This window comes from Mauremys reevesii, linkage group 4 (assembly GCF_016161935.1).
Source record: "Mauremys reevesii isolate NIE-2019 linkage group 4, ASM1616193v1, whole genome shotgun sequence".
Classification (NCBI taxonomy): Eukaryota; Metazoa; Chordata; order Testudines; family Geoemydidae; genus Mauremys; species Mauremys reevesii.
This window is the reverse complement of record NC_052626.1, coordinates 98,407,885-98,424,968: the sequence shown is the minus strand read 5'-3', so window position 1 is coordinate 98,424,968 and position 17,084 is coordinate 98,407,885. Positions and strand designations below refer to the sequence as shown.

General features: G+C 43.2%; 1 protein-coding gene and 1 long non-coding RNA gene across 4 annotated transcripts in view; one reads left to right on the top strand and one right to left on the bottom strand.

Moving 5' to 3' along the window:
- The window catches only part of SBF2 (SET binding factor 2), a 599,778-nt gene that overhangs the window by 4,914 nt on the left and 577,780 nt on the right, over positions 1–17,084 (bottom strand). For all 3 annotated transcript variants that reach the window (XM_039537930.1, XM_039537931.1, XM_039537932.1), the window contains 5 exons: positions 16,631–16,758; positions 8,308–8,541; positions 6,792–6,896; positions 3,276–3,469; positions 2,251–2,338 (listed from right to left, as the gene is read on the bottom strand). In XM_039537930.1, the coding sequence (XP_039393864.1) occupies positions 2,251–2,338; positions 3,276–3,469; positions 6,792–6,896; positions 8,308–8,541; positions 16,631–16,758 (749 nt within the window). The remainder of the gene's footprint in view (positions 1–2,250; positions 2,339–3,275; positions 3,470–6,791; positions 6,897–8,307; positions 8,542–16,630; positions 16,759–17,084) is intronic.
- The window catches only part of LOC120404879, a 74,639-nt gene that overhangs the window by 15,682 nt on the left and 41,873 nt on the right, over positions 1–17,084 (top strand). The window lies entirely within an intron of this gene.

Genomic DNA, 17,084 nt, shown 5'->3' with positions numbered 1-17,084 from the left:
AATGTCTAAAGCAGTAAACAGATTTTCTGTGCTTACCTCCTGTGCACTAATTTGTTAGTATATACATGAATGGTCATGCAACTCAATGTACTGAAACCAGTAAAGACAGACTTCACTAAGACAGACCAAAAGGTTTCCCATATACGTCTGTCTGAAATGGCTATTATATCAAGAAACTGGAATTTCAGGGGACTTTAGAAATAAACTTTGTGGGTGAAATCTTGGCTTCACTGAAATCAATGACAAAACTCCTATTAACTTCAGTGGGGCCAGGATTTCACTTTTGGGTCTCATGATCTGAAGATATTTAGGCAAAAAAATTCCAGTGAAGTTATCATACATGGGTTGTTGCATTATAAACATTGATAACAGGTTAATGGACCTTTGTATTATGGCAATCCAGATTGATAAATCTACAATGTATGCTGGATTCCAATTTATCTGCATAGGATAGGCTGCATGAAAATAAATATGAAAAGGAAGTGTTCCAAGAACGACTGAAAAAATGCATGCTTGGAATGTATAACTACTACTACAGTTTGGACAGGGATGATTGAATTAACTCTATTCCCAACTAGGGTAACCAGGTGTCCAGTTTTTGACCGGAACACCCAGTCGAAAAGGGACCTTGCTGGCTCCGTTAAAAGTCCGGTCGGCGGTGCTGCGGAGCTAAGGCAGGCTAGTCCCTACCTGTCCCAGGGCACCGCTGGTGCCCTGGAAGCTGCCAGCAGGCCCAGCTCCTAGGCCGGGGGGTGGGCCACGGGGCTCCAAACTCAAACTGGCAGAGCTGAGGGGGCAGTGCCTGCGGGTGAGAGCAGCGCGCGCTGCTGAGCCTCATGCCCTGCCCTGCCTAGGATCCAGACTTGCTGACCGCTTCTGGGGCACAGCACGGAGCCAGGACAGTCAGGCACCACTGACCCACACCAACACACCAACCCCGAGCCCCAGCTCCCTTCCCCAGCCCTGAGCCCTCCCAAACCTGGAGCCCCGTCCTGCACCCCAAACCCCTCATCCCCAGCCCCTCCCCAGAGCCAGCACCTCCAGCCCACAGTCCTCAGCTCTCCCACACCCCAACCCCCTGCCTCAACCCACAGCTCCCTCCCACATTCCGAATCCCTCAGCCCCACCCCCCAGCCGGGAACCCCCTTCTGCACCCCAAACCCCTCATCCACAGCCCCACCCCAGAGCCTGCATCCCGAGCTGGAGCCCTCACCCCCTCCCGCACCCCAACTCCCTGCCCCAGCCCGGAGCCCCCTCCCGCACCCTGAACCCCTCATTTCTGGCCCCACACTGGAGCCCACACCCCAACCCCCGACCCAGCCTAGTGAAAGTGAGTGAGGGTGGGAGGGAGAGCGAGACACCGAGGGAGGGGGAATGTAGTGGGCGGTGCCTCAGGGAAGGGGTGGGGCAGGGGGTGGGGCTAGGGTGTTCGGTTTTGTGTGATTAGAAAGTTGGCAACCCTACTCCCAACTCCAAAATTATCCCTCAGATCTCTACTTGAATACTGGACAGTACTTTCTGGCTTTTTGGACTGTTCATATCAGAGATTGTTTGGTTTCTTAAACTGCTTTGACTGATGAAGAGTTCACATGGCTCACACAGAAAGACTAGGTTAATGCCCAACACTGACCAACAGGCTAATGCCCTTCTGAAGATAGCAAGTTCTAATAAAATTGCTTCTGGGTGGGCCAATATACTGCCATTTTCAACTGAAAACTCCTTGACGCAGGGACTGTCTTTCTCTATAAAGTATAAAGCAACAAACAGTGTTCACACTCAAATACTAGATTACCACCAGTTCATGGAGTTTCTTTAAAATTATATATTAGATGATTATCTCTGTTTTAAAAAAACAAAATGATTACCTTCACATTGACTATAAGGTATACCAGCCACACAGATAAATATCTGTATTGAAATACTATGTACAGCTGCATTTGCAAATAATCATTACTAATCATTTCTAACTATAAGGTCAGTTAAGGACTGGAATAGGTTACCAAGAGAGGTTATGGAATCCTTGTCACTGAAGGGTTTTAAGAACAAGTTAGACAAATGCCTGCTGGGAGGGTCTAGGTATACTTGTCTTGCCTCAGAGTGGGGGGTTGGCCTTGATGACCTCTCAGGATCAAGACATTTCTATTATTTTATGATTTCTTGTACTATTTGTCAAACTATTTCTATATGCTTATTAAGTAAAACTCTAGTAAGTTATTCACATAAAAATCCAGTTTGCTAAAAATGTTTTACCTGGTGTTTTGTCACATCCAGTACAAACCAGCGAGGTTTCCAACCTTTTAACAAAGCTCCTCTTTTGTAAAGTGTACCTTCAAAAGACCTTGAACAGAAGGAGCATATGTATATCACCAAAAAGGTTTAGTACATACATGTTGATTTAATAGCCTCAATACCATGGCACGTAAGGCATAGACTGGTCTATAACTATTTAGGAACCGCTTTTACTACAAAATGAAAAATCAACTTTAAACACTTAGAAGATATATCATGTGGAGCTGTGGGACCATTGATCAGCACCATAATTTTCCACTGTGTCCAGGCACTGAAGCAGACTTAAAAATACTATGTCTGCCTCATTTCATATGCTTTGTTTTGTTTTTATGTATTAACAGTAAGATTATTCTGACTGTGCACATTACAAGCTAAAGTTTCTTAATGGCCAAATGCTAAATAATTCAATAATTGTTTAGATAGAACAGTGGTCTAATGCACTACCATACCACCTCTGGAAAACTGGTTTCAAATCTTGGATTAAGGCACAAATAAAAATGAATTTGATGATCTTATCCTAGCTCCCATTTACCCATGTGACTAAACTGTCACCCAATTTGATATGAGGAGAAATGTCTGCACTCAAGGAAGGCCCAGGTCAAGACTGAGATAGCAGATCTAACGAGGAAGTTTGTGTGATATCTTCTCCCTTCATCCCTGATTCTCAGAAGCACTATTAACTCCTCACTTGTATGAACACCTAATTCACCCAAAATATTTGTTAAGATAGAAGAATGAAAAAAGCAACTAAGAATTAAAAGCTTTGGAAGAAACAGTAAAAAGGCAGCAGAGCGTTCCATGTCTAGGAAAATTCTACAGTACTTTTTACTTCTAGGGCAGATATATGCACCATTCTACTACATTCATCATTATTCTATCACCTGTTTGACTCCCTGGAGTATGACACACAACAGTGATGCACTCTTGTAAATTACTTCCCTCCTGAAAATGAGGTTTCAGTAATACCCAGCAATTAGTCAGTTTACCTATTCTCATCATTCTTTGACGTGAACTGATTGTATAGTGTGGTTGCTCGTCTGTTCACTCCATTAGAAGGAGAGATGCTGGCACTTTGCTCTTCACCCAGACCACTGTCAGGTAAGTGCAGGAAAGACCTCTTCTGATAGGAATGTGGATTAGGAGACATTATCCCTGATGAGCCAGAAGGATGTCTTCGTGGCTAAAAAGGAAGATAAATGACAAAGATTGAGTGAGAGGCTAAGTTTAGAAATTTTCTAAAATGTGACTACCTGCTGAATTAAGTAGCAGAGCTGCCAAAATTAATACATTATAAATAGCATTACAGCAAAACAAACAAAAAGCCCCAACCACAAAACTTACAACTCCCTCCACAGAATCCATAATGTAAAGTTTTAATAGCAGAGAACTGTAGTTTATCTCATCAGAAAGACTTCTGCATTTGTACTAAATATAATAGAGAACATTTATTTATACATCCATATTGTGAAATATTAAAAAAAATAAACTATCTATAAAAAATAAATTAGCAAATTACATTTTGTAATGACATCACCTTTTAAAAAACTTGTGCTAATTAGGAAAAGTTGGTCATGCGCTTCCCAGTCATTAATCCAAATGAGTGAGAATCTATTGTTTATTCCTTCCATCATTCTCCACAGTGGTAATTCGAAAGTGGTCAGAACAGTTCAGAGGCTCATGTTTAAATTTTAATTGCATAGTATTAGTTAGACTGCAAGTTTTAACACAGTTAAGTGTGTTGATTATTGCATCATTTTAGAAATATAACTTAGTTTTACATAAATCTACATTTAAAAGTCATTGTACCCTGATATAATAGATCCTTCAGTTTTATTTGGTGTGTTTTGACTAATTCTTAGATGGCAGCACTAGCAGCAGCTAGACAGCTGAGTACTTGAAAAATGAAGATTTGCTAAAATGTTTGTTTTTATTCCTGGGATTCCTGGTAAGGATAAAAATGACCACAAAAGGTATGGAGCTTTTTTGTTACTGATTTTTTTGACCTCATATAAACCACACATTAGAGATGACTCTGAATATAATTTAAAATAAAGAACTTGCTCTCAGAGATTTGGCTTTCTAAAAGAACTAACTGTTTTTGCTGAATCTCCAAGTAAATATTTTAAGAGATAAGAAAATTACTTACACATAATTTTGCTTCTCTGATCTGACAGGATTCTCTTGTTTGTGTTTTAGCTTCTTTGTGCAAGACTGGCAGAATGCCAGAAACTCTTAAAGAACTGACTCCCCTGAGGGCAGTAATAGTAGCAGAGTAGAGCACTAGCTAGGCCCCCTACTGGATGTTTTGTTCTGTCCCCTGAAGGATATAAATATTCCAGTCTGGGTCAGGGCCGCCCAGAGGATTCCGGGGGCCCGGGGTCTTCGGCGGCGGGGGGCCCTTCCGTTCCGGGACCCGCTGCCGAAGTGCCCCGAAAACCCGCGGCGGGGACTCCCCGCCGCCGAATTACCGCCGAAGCGGGACCCGCCGGCGACATGCAGCCCGGTCTTCAGCGGTAATTCGGCGGCGGGGTCCCGCCGCTGGTCTTCGCACGCCGGCGCGGGCCCCGGAACGGAAGGGCCCCCCGCCGCCGAATTACCGCCGAAGACCGGGCTCCACGTCGGCGGCAGGTCCCGCTTCGGCGGTAATTCGCCAGCAGGGGGTCCTTCCGCCCCGGAGCAGAAGGACCCCCCGCCGGCGGAGACCGGGAGCGAAGAAGCTCCTGCGCCCTCTTGCCCCGCCCCCTCTGGGCGGCCCTGACCCTATCCACCCCCCCCAGAACACCCCCAATCCAACCCCCCCATTCCCTGGCTCCTCCCCCAACCTCTGCCCTGACTGTCCCCAGGGCTCCCTGCCCCTGAGCCAACCCCCCCGGCCCCAGCCTCTTACCCCCGGCTCCCTCCTCACGCGCAGCCTCAGCGCCTTGGCTGAACAGCCGCAGCGTGTCCCCGGTGGGGCCTGAGCCCCGTCCCGCTCAGAGCCGCATGGGGAGGGGGCGGGGCTGTGAGCTCTGGGCCAAGCGGAGGGAGCCGAGCTCAGCCCGGAGCTCCCAGCCCCGCCCCCTCACCATGCGGCTCTGAGCGGGGCAGGGCTCAGGGGCCCCGCTGGAGACAGGGCGCTTGATGCGCTGAGGCTCCAGGAGAGGGGCGGAGGCGGGAGCCTCCGCTCTTCTCTTGGGGGCCCCTGCGGAGCCCGGGGCAAATTGCCCCCTTTGCCCCCCCCTCTGGGCGGCCCTGGTCTGGGTATCCTGTGTGATGTCAAATAGAGGGCCTGGCATGTGCTCTGTTCTGTTCCAGCTGCCCTCAGGAAAAATACTTTGGGAGCAGTGGGAGATCCACTAGTCTTGCACCACAGATCTAAGAATCAAAACTGAGAATCTGGTGGATGGTATCTTTACAGAGAAAGATTTTATAGTGTTATGCTAACGTGATGTGCTAAACATTATCTAAAGAAATAACCTGATTTTCAGATTTGGTTATGCTCCTGAACAGCAGAAACGCAACATGAAATATAAGCAGTGATTGAAAGTAACAGTAGGTCTATAGTAAATGAAATTTTGTATGGTGGATAAAATGCTTCACTATCTACAATTTATATTTATAATCAATATTCCCACCCAAATATTCAACATTTCCACCTAAAATACATTTGCCACTGTTTGACCTGGCTTTTATTATTTGCTAAACCCTAAAAATATGTCCAAGAATGTATACACAGAGGATCAGTTCCTCACCTCATGTAAACAACCAGTTGTTGTAAAAGATTAGGCCCAGAGTATTGAAGGCCTGATTATAAAGTATGGATCCAAAATTGAATTTACACATCTGAATGATCCCATTGACGTCCAAGGAACTACTCCCATAAGCAAAGTTACTCACATGTGTAAATGTTTGCAGGATCAGGCCCCAAGAAGCTTTATAAATATCTAATTTTACACCATTATGTATTACTAAAATGCTTATCTTGCTCTATATTTATCAATCTACTTCAAGATACAAAAGAAGTAAATGTCATAGGAATACATATTTTTTCACATGCAGCAATGCAAAGCCAATAGCATGGATTAGAAAAACTCATTCTGTTTTTTAGAAAGCAATACTTTATTCCAACAAATACAGTGATTTTGTCACTCTCCCAGATAGCCTATATAGCTGAGATTGAATTATTATTAGACTCCTAGACTTTAACAGACCATCATGCCAAAACAGACCATCATGAACATCTAGTCTGACTACACATTGCAGGCCACAGAACATTGCTCACCACTCCTGTAATAAATTAGACCCAGAACATCTCGTTGAGTTACTGAAGTCCTTAAATCATGATTAGAAGACTTCAAGTTACAGAGGATCCACCATTTACTCTAATTTAAACCTGCAAGTGACCCATGCCCCATTTTGCAGAGAAAGACGAAAAACCTCCAAGGTCTCTGCCAATCTGACCTGGGGGAAAATTCCTTCCCAATGTCAAATATGGTGGTCAATTGGACCCTTCCACCACTTACATTGTCTTGTCTTGTGTCATCTTTAAGATTCACAGTGACCCTTTCCCACAGGAGCTGCCACCTTTCTGGGCTCTGATTTAATTTATTCTCCAGTCTTTCGATTTCCTGAAATCAATAAAAAAGTGTTTTCCTAAGGATATACATTTCAGGCTGGTTGCATCTAAACACACAAATTCCATTTTCACTTGCCATAAAAGAAATACAATAATGATAAGGATTGGCTATATTTTATAAATCAATTTAAAAAGAGCAAATCCAGTGCTGTGACATTAGCATTAAACATTGCCAACATTTACATAACATGGTTTATAAGAAGTGATAAAGTGATAAAAGGAGGAACTGAAACAAAGACTTATTTGATTTAGATTCCAAACTGTAATAACATGTTCTTGTTGTGAAATTTGGGAATATAACCTTTCTTGGTAGCTTCCAGTTAGGAGCCCCCTCCTGCACCCCGCACCCCTCATTCCTAGCCCCACCCCAGAGCTTGCACCCCTAGCCGAAGCCCTCACCCCCCTCCCACCCCCCAACCTCCTGCTCCAGCCTGTTGAAAGTGAGTGAGGGTGGGGGAGAGCGAGCGACAAAGGGAGGGGGGATGGAGCTATTGGGGGGCAGGGCCTCGGGACAGGGCAGAGGTGTTCGGTTTTGTGTGATTAGAAAGTTGGCAACCCTATTATTACTTCTACCTTTTGTATTGTCTTCCTTATCAGTGCTGGGCTGGGGAAAGACAGAAGAGTTTGGGCCATTTGCACAAGGGGCTTGGCAATCTGTTGGTTATAATTTAAAACTTTTTGTTTAAAGCCCAATTCTGAGGGGTCTTCTATGTTGTTGGAGGCAACCTTCTGGGAGCCAAAAGAAAGGGATGAGGCCTACTACACAGAGTTACTAAACACTACTTTTTAGCTGCCTCCAGATTCTGTAAAGAGGAGACACACTCAGAAGCTGGGACTAATGGACATGATATGAGCTAGGCATAAAGATCTGGACACCTTATACTTCATTTGCTTTAAACGATATGGTGAACAGGGACAAGAACAGGGGGGTAAAGTACTGCTGCAATCCAGAAAGAATCCAGAGTTTGCCCCAAATGAGATAACATTCCTTGCAAAATATGAGGTTACAATTTTGAAAACTCTGGGAAAAGATAGTTAGAAAATCTATTATACAAGTTACTTTTTTATTTAAAAAGGAAAGTGAAAAAATGTATTAAGACCTTACTTTTAAGGAATAAAAAGTAAGATATACCTAAATGGCCTCATTATTGGCTGCAGTTCACAATGTAAAAAAAGGTAAGTATTAAAACCTATTTACAGAATTGAATTAATCCAGAACAGCATAACCTTTTGTAAGATGTTTGACTGACTTTCTGACCCCATATCTCTTTGGAGATTAAACCAATTATTTTTACCTAATATTTACTTTTACAGCACATCTATAAGGCAATGACTTGAATGGCTATGAATTTGGTAAGTGTAATAAACTGTAGTGTTCTGTCTTTGTTAGCATCCATACTTACATTTAAGAGGCTCGTGATTGCATCAGGTTGCACTTTGTTAACATCATCATAGCATGGCCACACTATTTTCCTCTTACTCTGGGGAAATGAACCATCCATTTGGTCAACTTCCTCTGAAGTGTTGCATTTCGCAGTAACCATGGTCCAATCATAGGAAGGACCTGTGGCCAAGGTCTCTTCCATATAGTAATCCCACGTTTTCAGGCTGGACATATTTACACTTGGTTTTAATGCCTGTTTGAAACAAAGCTCAATAAACTAGTGTCACATGGAAATTTTTAGTTTCAGAGTTTTCCCCAACACAAATCCAATACTTTACATTTTACAGACTATACTCCTGAATTTAATGTAGCACTGCAACTGGTGTGTGCTGATCTGGAATTACAATTTTCAGTGCATGACTGTGGGATAAAATAAAAGATGTCAGATCAGGGGAAATAAATAGTTACTTACCTCACAGTAACTGTACTTTTTCAAAATATGCTGTCGATATATAAGCCACCGGTAGTGTGCATACGCCCCACACTCTTGAATTCTGATTCTTTTGGCCAGCAGTGTCCATTGTGGCCAGGCCTGCACTCCGAGTGTTTTAGTGCCTCCAATCTGAGGGCATAAAGGGTGTGACAACCCAAATGTCCCTCAGTTCCTTTGCCAAAACACAATTTAGATATTATAGGACAATGTAGTGGCAGAAAAGGAAGACTGGTTGTGGAGTATATGTGGACAACTTGTATCAAAGAACCACAGTTACTGTAAGATAAATAACCATTTCTTCTTCTTCAAGTGCTTGTCCACGTATATATTCTACTATTGGTGACAAGCAAGCAGTGACCTAGATCATAGGAGGTGGATGCTAGGAGTCTTACCTAAACAATGATTGTCAGACAACCCTACTGAAATGGACATCTAGAGTGTTGACAATCATTGTTTAGGTAGCTGAAATGGACATCAGATATTGATGCTTCTACTGTGGGTAATGCTGCACGACTTGAGCGCTGTCGTGGAAAAAGCCACCCTGGCAATAATTTGATCAGAGACTCAAGCCTGAGGCCCGTTTATTGTACACACACCAACACGTTGGGGGGTAGCAGGTTGGATACTGTGCCCCCGATATGAAGCATCACCCGAGTATATAAAGCTGAAAACCGCAAATACATCATACATTTAAGTAATAATCGCCCTTATTTGGCATTAACATCTGACAAGGATTAGGGTCTTTTTGGTACTTTCCAATGTGGTTGCTCGAATACCTTTTATGGAAGTAATGAGGGTTAGGGTCTCGGCTGGTACTTTCCAGTGTTTAGCAACCATTCCTTTTATGGGGTACCATTACACCAAGTAGGTCCCAGGGTACAGCAATATCACGGGGCAGTTACACAACAGGCATAAGGGAGGGCATGGGTTATCACTATAAATGCTTCATACTTGTTACAATCTTATCTCACCCAAGCAGTTGTTATATTTCATAAGCATTAGGCACATATTACAAATAGTTCCTGCTTCTGGGGCTTCTCATTTCCCCCCGCCCCCCACTCTCCGCAGCCAGGGGACACAGCTAGTTTGGTTCAGGCTTAGGGCCTGTTAGAAACAAGACAGGCTCATGTTAACAAATCAAGGCCTATGTAATTGGGGGGGGGGGTCTTTCCTCCACAGCGCTAAGTTGGCTATTTCATAGCACAATATATTTAGAAATGTCTCTGCATTGAGACTGCCTGACCTGTCATCATAAACTACAAATAATCTAGGGGATACCCTAAATGGCTTAGTACTAGTCATGTAGAAGGACAATGCTCTGCATACATCTAGGGTGTGAAGCTGAGCCTCCCCTTTCCATAAATGGGCAGATGTATTATTTGGTTGAAATAGAAATCAAAGACTACCCTCAGCAAGAATTTTGGTTTAGGTCTCAAAATGACTCAATTTTTATGAAAAACTGTATGAAGGTCTGGACATGCGAGCTGATAGCTCCACTACCCTTATAGCAAATATTATTGCAACTTAAAAAGGGATATACCCGCATAAGGTCATTCAGGAATCTAGCTACTGTAGGGTGTGAAAATGTCAAATAATTCTATGTTGGAGGGTGGACTGCTGAGATGGCTGCTAAATGGATCCTCAGGGAGATCAGAGATAGTTCAGAGCTCTTTAAGGGCAGAAGGTAATCTAGTATGTCAGGTTTCTGGGTGTTCAGTGGAGACAACTGGTACTGTTGAGCCCAGACAGTGAATCTCTTTCCTTGACTGAGCAGGTAAGCCTCACAGAGTCCTTTCAACTGTGGATAAGATTGTTTTGTATCTCAGTTGAACAGGTTTTCTCTACTTATGTTAACCAGCCAGTATTCGTGCCATGCGGTGTAAGAAAGAGGGATCTGGATGGAGAATCTGTCCTCAGCTTTGGCATACCACATCTGGGGGCAGAGGCAACTGACTTGGAAGTTGAATGAAAAGATTCATTAGGTCTGAGAACTGGGACTGCCTTTGCCATGCTCATGTTATTATGATGATCATCCTGGCTAAGTCTTGCCTGAAGCTCCTGAGAACTCTTAGGATCAATGGAATTGGAGGATTAACATATATGAAGCCTGAGAACCAGTGGATCAGGAATGAGTTGGACAGATATCCCTGACTTTGCCCTCCTCTGGACAAGAGCTTTTTCTTTTTCTTTCATTGGTGGCAAACAGGCCTATGGTTGGATGACCCTACTTGATCGATATGTCTTGGATAACAGTATCCTTTACTGACCACTCATGGTCACTGGCAACTGTCTGCTGAGGTGATCCATCAGCATATTTTGCAAGCCTGTCTGCTGAGGTGATCCATCAGCATATTTTCCAAGCTATTGGAGTAATCTTGTAATTCTATGGATTTGCTGTTTCTTGACATAGAGCAAGTCTACATTATCGCTTAAGTTGATCTAACTTACATTGCTCAGAGGTGTGAAAAAGATCCCCCTCCCCGCCCCCCGAAGTGATGCAAGTTTCGTGTAGTCCATGCCAGTGCTGTATCAGCAGGAGACTCTCCCGCCAACATAGCTTCCCCTTCTCGCTGAGGTGGAGTAATTATCTCGACAGAAGAGCTCTCTCCCGTCAGCATAGCGCATCATCACCAAACGCACTACAGCGGCGCAGCTGCATTGGTACAGCTGCACCAATGTAGCACTGTAGTGTAGACTTGCCCATAGAGGGGTGGATCTTGTGCCCCTTGTTTGTTTATGTAATACACTGGTATGGCTTCATCTGTCATGATCTGACTTGTTAGACACTTCAGAACAGAGAGGAAAACTGTGTGTGCTAAACAAATCTTAGTCCTCAAATGTTTATGTGAAGCTGGGTTTTTTGAGGAGTCGATAGGTTGAAAGTTGTCTAAATGGGCTTCCCTTCCCACCAGTGGAGGTATCTGCCATCAGAGTATTTGATGGCAATGATGGAGAGGGACCTAGTACAGGAGTCCTGGTGGGACCTGCATTCTCATATCCAAGTGATGTTTGTTGAGCTGATGTACCAACTTTAACCATCCTTGCCTGCAACATAGGTGTAGTCTGGCATGCTGAGTTACATATGTGCAGGAGGCCATGTGCCCTAGGAGTCAGACAAATTCTTACAGATATCTTGTGTTGAGCTAGCAGGTGGCTGCACAGATCTCCTATGGCTTGGAATCCTTGGGGCAGATAGGTCATCTGTTGTGGAGTCCACAACTGCCCCTATTAATGCTATCATTTGAATAGGAACTAATATGGACATCTCCTTTGCTTTCTTTTAGTCTTAAAGAGGCAGAAAGGTCCAGAGTTTGCTGTATGGAGTCAGTCATCTGTTCTTGAGACTTCCTGCAAATGAGCAAGTCCTCTAAGTATGGATGAACCCAGACTCTGTTTCCTGAGATAAGCTGTCACTACTACTAGGAATGTTGGCCCAGATTTCTAAAGGTATTTAGGCATTGCATATCTGTCTGACTTAGAAACCTAAGTTTCATTTTCAAAAAAAGTTTCACATAGGCATTAGGACCCTAAGTCTCATTGATGTTCAATGAAATTTAGGCTCCTAAGTCACTTCGGCATTGGAACACTGAGCAGACCAATGCCTAAATACCTTTTTAAAATCTGGGCTTTCGTGAATACGGCTTGCCACAGGTGCTGGCTTGTCCTTGCCCCGGGAGTGCTCAACCCCTGCTCCACTCCAGGCCCTGCCCCCACCTCGCCTCTTCCTGCTCAATTCCACCCCCTCCCCTGAGCACACCCCATCCCCGCTCCTCTCCCCAAGCACCTTTTTCATGCTGTGGAACAGTTGAGCATGGTGGGTGGGAGGCTCTGGGAGGGAGGGGGAGGAGTTGATCGGTGGGGCTGCCAGCAGGTGGGAAGTGCTGAGGGGGGGAGGTAGGAGCGGGCTACCGGTGGATGCAGGCCTGGAGCACCCACAGAATCAGCACCTATGCCGCTGCTGCTCTCCATAGAGTGAATGATAGGACCCTGTATTGGTAGTAGGAATTGCTTATCTGAAAACTTAGATATTTTCTGTAGGCAGGATGATTTAATATATGAAAATAAGCATCCTGGAAGTTGAGAGCTGAATACCAATCTGGTGGATCTAGGGTGGAAATTATCGAGGCCAGGGTTACCATCCTGAACTTGAGCTTGTGAATGAAGGTGTTCAATTGTCTCAAGTCCAAAATAAGGTGCCCTCCACTCTTCTTCTCAAGAATTAGAAAGTAATGGGAATAAACCCTGTTACCCTCTGTATTCTAGAAGCACTATTTCCACTGTTCTGAGATTTGGGGTGTGTTTACACTGGAGCTGAAGCCATAATGGCCAGTTAAGGAAGATATATCTATGGTAACTGTGCCAAGCTAGCACTCTAAAATAGCAACATAGCTGTGGCTGCATGAGCAGTGTGATGGGCTAGCTACCCCAAGTACAATTCTGTCTGAAACTCTAAGTAGGTACTTGGATCGGTTGGCTTGTCCTGCTGCCTGTGCAACCATGGCTACACTACTATTTTTAGAATGCTACCTTGATCAGAGCTAGCACAGGTATATATACCTGAGCTCGAATTATATCTCCAGCACCAGGGTTGACATATCCTTAGAAGTGACTGCACCTCCAGATGTAGCATGCTGTCATGAGATGGGTCCCTGAAAAGTGATGGGAAAAATTGGTGGGTGGGGAGTCTCTGGAATTGGATCGAGTAGTCCACCTCTATGATTTCCATGACCCAACAGTCTGTAATGATGTTCCAGACCTCACAAAAATAAAACAAATGGAGGGGAAATAAGTGGGAAATCCAAGAGAACTGTACATTGCCCCCGACCAAGGAGCCTGCTGCTTTGATGAAGACCAGGGCTGGTGAGAAGATGTGGTAGTAGAGGCACATGATTTCCATTTCTTACATTTCCGTTGCTTCCTGGGTGGTTCAGGCTGTCGATAATGAGTACAGTATTGGCTGCCTTTGATGAGGTTGAGGCTTAAAGAACTTTCTTTTTGGTGCATGAGTATAGACTCTTAGGAACTGCAGTGTCACTTGAAAGTCCTTTCACAGAGCATACAAGCCTCATTAATTTTTATATTAAAAAGTTTGCATCCTTCAAATGGAAGATCCTCAACTGTAACTTGTACCTCTCATTTGTAGCCTTGATGATAAATAATATTTGCAGCCAAATAAACTGAATTTCTTGCATCTGTCTTGAGGTGTACATTTTTGCTGACTCTGTGTTTTTTATTAGCCATTGTGACAACCAGAGATCCAGTTGTAGGACGTATGTAAAATTGCTCAAAGCCTTAGGAAGGCACTTGGTAGCAATGATCTACTGTTTTTGATGTTGGTGACAAAGAAGCAGGAATCTGCCAGAGTAACTGCCTGTTCTAAGAGCCTCTCATTCATTGGCATTACAAGACATCCAGGCCACAGAGGTGTACGGGATGCCCTTGGAGTTTGTGTGATGTCTTCCGGACAACTACCACTGGAATCTCCAGTGTATCAGCCAGCCTACAGAGCAAGTCATGGAATGCTTTGAAGTTGTCTGGGAGTGAGGTAGATGTGGCTACCATAGCCTCATCCAGATACAACAATGAGATAGTCGCTTGTATGGGGTGGGTCCTCTGCCAGCAAGTCCCCATCAGAGCTCTGACCAGTCTGTCCAATCAGCAGCACTGTAGTCATGGCTGGCTGTAGTGCCTCTTTGTGAGGTGGGGGAGAAGGTGATCTAGCCCTGGACTAGGTTGCATCCCTCTTAGAGTTCTATGTCTGGGACATTAATAATGAGTCCTAGACTCCCTCTCTGAAGCGTATGGATCTGAATAGCTAGATCCCAGGGACTGAACTGGTAGTGCCCCCTGCTATTCTCAGAGCCTGGGAAAGAGAAGAAGTGCTTCTTTTGCAGGGTTGCAACAGTGCCAGATGGAATATTGGGAGCATCACCAGACTGCACTCTGATTCGTTCTGCTGATGTGCTCAGTACCAGAATGGGGGTGGCAGCTGGTTGTGGAGGAAGTACCTTCTGTACTGATAATAATGGTGAATCCAGTAATGAGGAAACCATAAGGTCCCTTGGAACTGAGTATGCTGGAGCCATGGGTAAGTGTATGGACAGTGTTGGTACTGGGGCTATTGGCATTGGGGCCCTCAGGGACAAAGGGTTGGTAATGGGTAATTTTTGAAGTACTGAGGAACCTGGTCTTTACGCACAGTGATGGGTGCCAAGGAACCCTCTCTGGGCCTTGAGCTACCTTTTTCCAAGAAAATTTGAGGGGATTTCTGGTTTCTCACAGAAGGATCTGATAAAGGAGACCTGGATCATTTTCCTTTGTGTGCTTGGTGCTCTTATCCTCTTAGGTTTTACCAGCTAACAAATTGTGAAGTAGCTATCTGTTTACAATACAATGGGTAGATTGCACAGTGTGTGAGATGCTCCGATACTGCAAATTCCTACTTGTAGCCACAGGTGGTGAGAAGGAACAAGCACTCATAGAAGAAATGGTTACTTACCTTACAATAACTACGGTTCTTTGAGATGTGTTGTCCATATGTATTCCATGATCTGCCCTTCTCACTACTGTGGAATCTTTTAACACCTGGATTTTTTACTGGTGAAGGATCTGAGGGACAGTTAGGGTCACCTTGCCCTTTATGTCCTCAGTGGGAGACACAAGGATACTCAGGGCTAAGGTGCAGCTACAATGGATGCTGCTGGCCAAAAGAATCTGAAATTGAGTGCATGGGACACATGCACATCAACATTGGAATATACATGGAGAAGAATGAGCCATTCTTATCGGTCCATCTTTTCAGTTAACAAGATAATAAAATGGAGGCACACTGTGTGTATGTACATATGTACTTACATACATACATACAATTCCTTTATGTTTCAGTTGGAACCCTGATAACCTCTCCCATTTCCCCTATTTTAAAAGCAACCCACAGTCCAGGTTCTGCATCATGACTATGATTCATTTAGCTGAACAGGGGAAAATCTCCCTTTGTCAACACTAACTGATCAGAGGTGCTAATTTTATAATGATAGAACACATGTAGTGTCAATGAAACAGATATGGTTCCCCTAACTGAAATATTTATACATGTTTTGTTGATCAAAGATTAGACTAGTTTATAAATAGCATTAAATGTGGAAAGCAATGCATCAGTATTATTAATCTGTGTGCTGCCATGCATACCTTTAATATTTTACTCAATGTTTTAATTTAAAATGGACAAGTATTATTCATGACACAGTACTTTATACTTAGAAAATAATCCTTACTAGAAGGGATATGGGTCATGGTACATGATAAATATTGACACTATACAATTATTCAAGATACAGCTAAATGTGATCAATATATGAATATAGGAATATATCAATATAGGAAATGATATGACATGTAATGCAATGTATCAGGATCTTATGAAACGTGTCTCACTATCAATGTAATTTATATTTACTTTTAACTTGCTTCCTCATATTTTATATTTAGATTTACTTTTTATGGTCATGTGCAAATGTTAACACTGCTCCTGCAATCATTACTCACATAATTAATCTTATGTCATGCACCTAAGTAGTCTTCTTTATGTCAGTGGGACATACGTGGATGAGTAAATGTTCTAGGACTTGCCCCTTTACAATTAACCAATATGAGTCTTAAATAATTTGCATGACTAATGATATAAACTAGTGAGAAATTGCAATGATCTTTTAATATTCCTTAACATTTCTTCAGCAGGGTTACTTAGAATAATAAATGTCTGAAACTGGTCTAGACCAATTCAACAAGCAGCAAACTACTTAGAGAATCATTCAGAATAACAAACAACATAAAAGTTTCTATATCATACCTCTGTTTCAACAGGTGCATATAGGTAATTGAAGAAAATGGGGCTCCTTTTGTGCATTTTTTCAATACATTCCCAAATACAGATTCCCTTTTTGGCATGTCTGTCTCCTTTATCTTCAAACAATGTCCCTATAGGAAAAAAAGGTAAAAGAAGGATTTATAGTGACATGTAATAAATGGTAAAGCATAATCAGAACGATTTTGTTTTATGACATTTATCAAGGAATGAAAACATTGCAAAAATGACCAATACTTAAGAGGTCTGAATTGATGAAAATAACATTAAATAATTTTATGTGGTGCAGTGTAATTGCCATTCTTGCTGCCTGAACACCAACTTGATATGAAAATAAACATTCTATAATGCGACATTTGCATTCTTATTCTGAAGCCTACTGCAGTACTTGAGGTGTTGCTAATGAGGTTTGTTCTAAATTTACTTTTTGTTTTTGCAC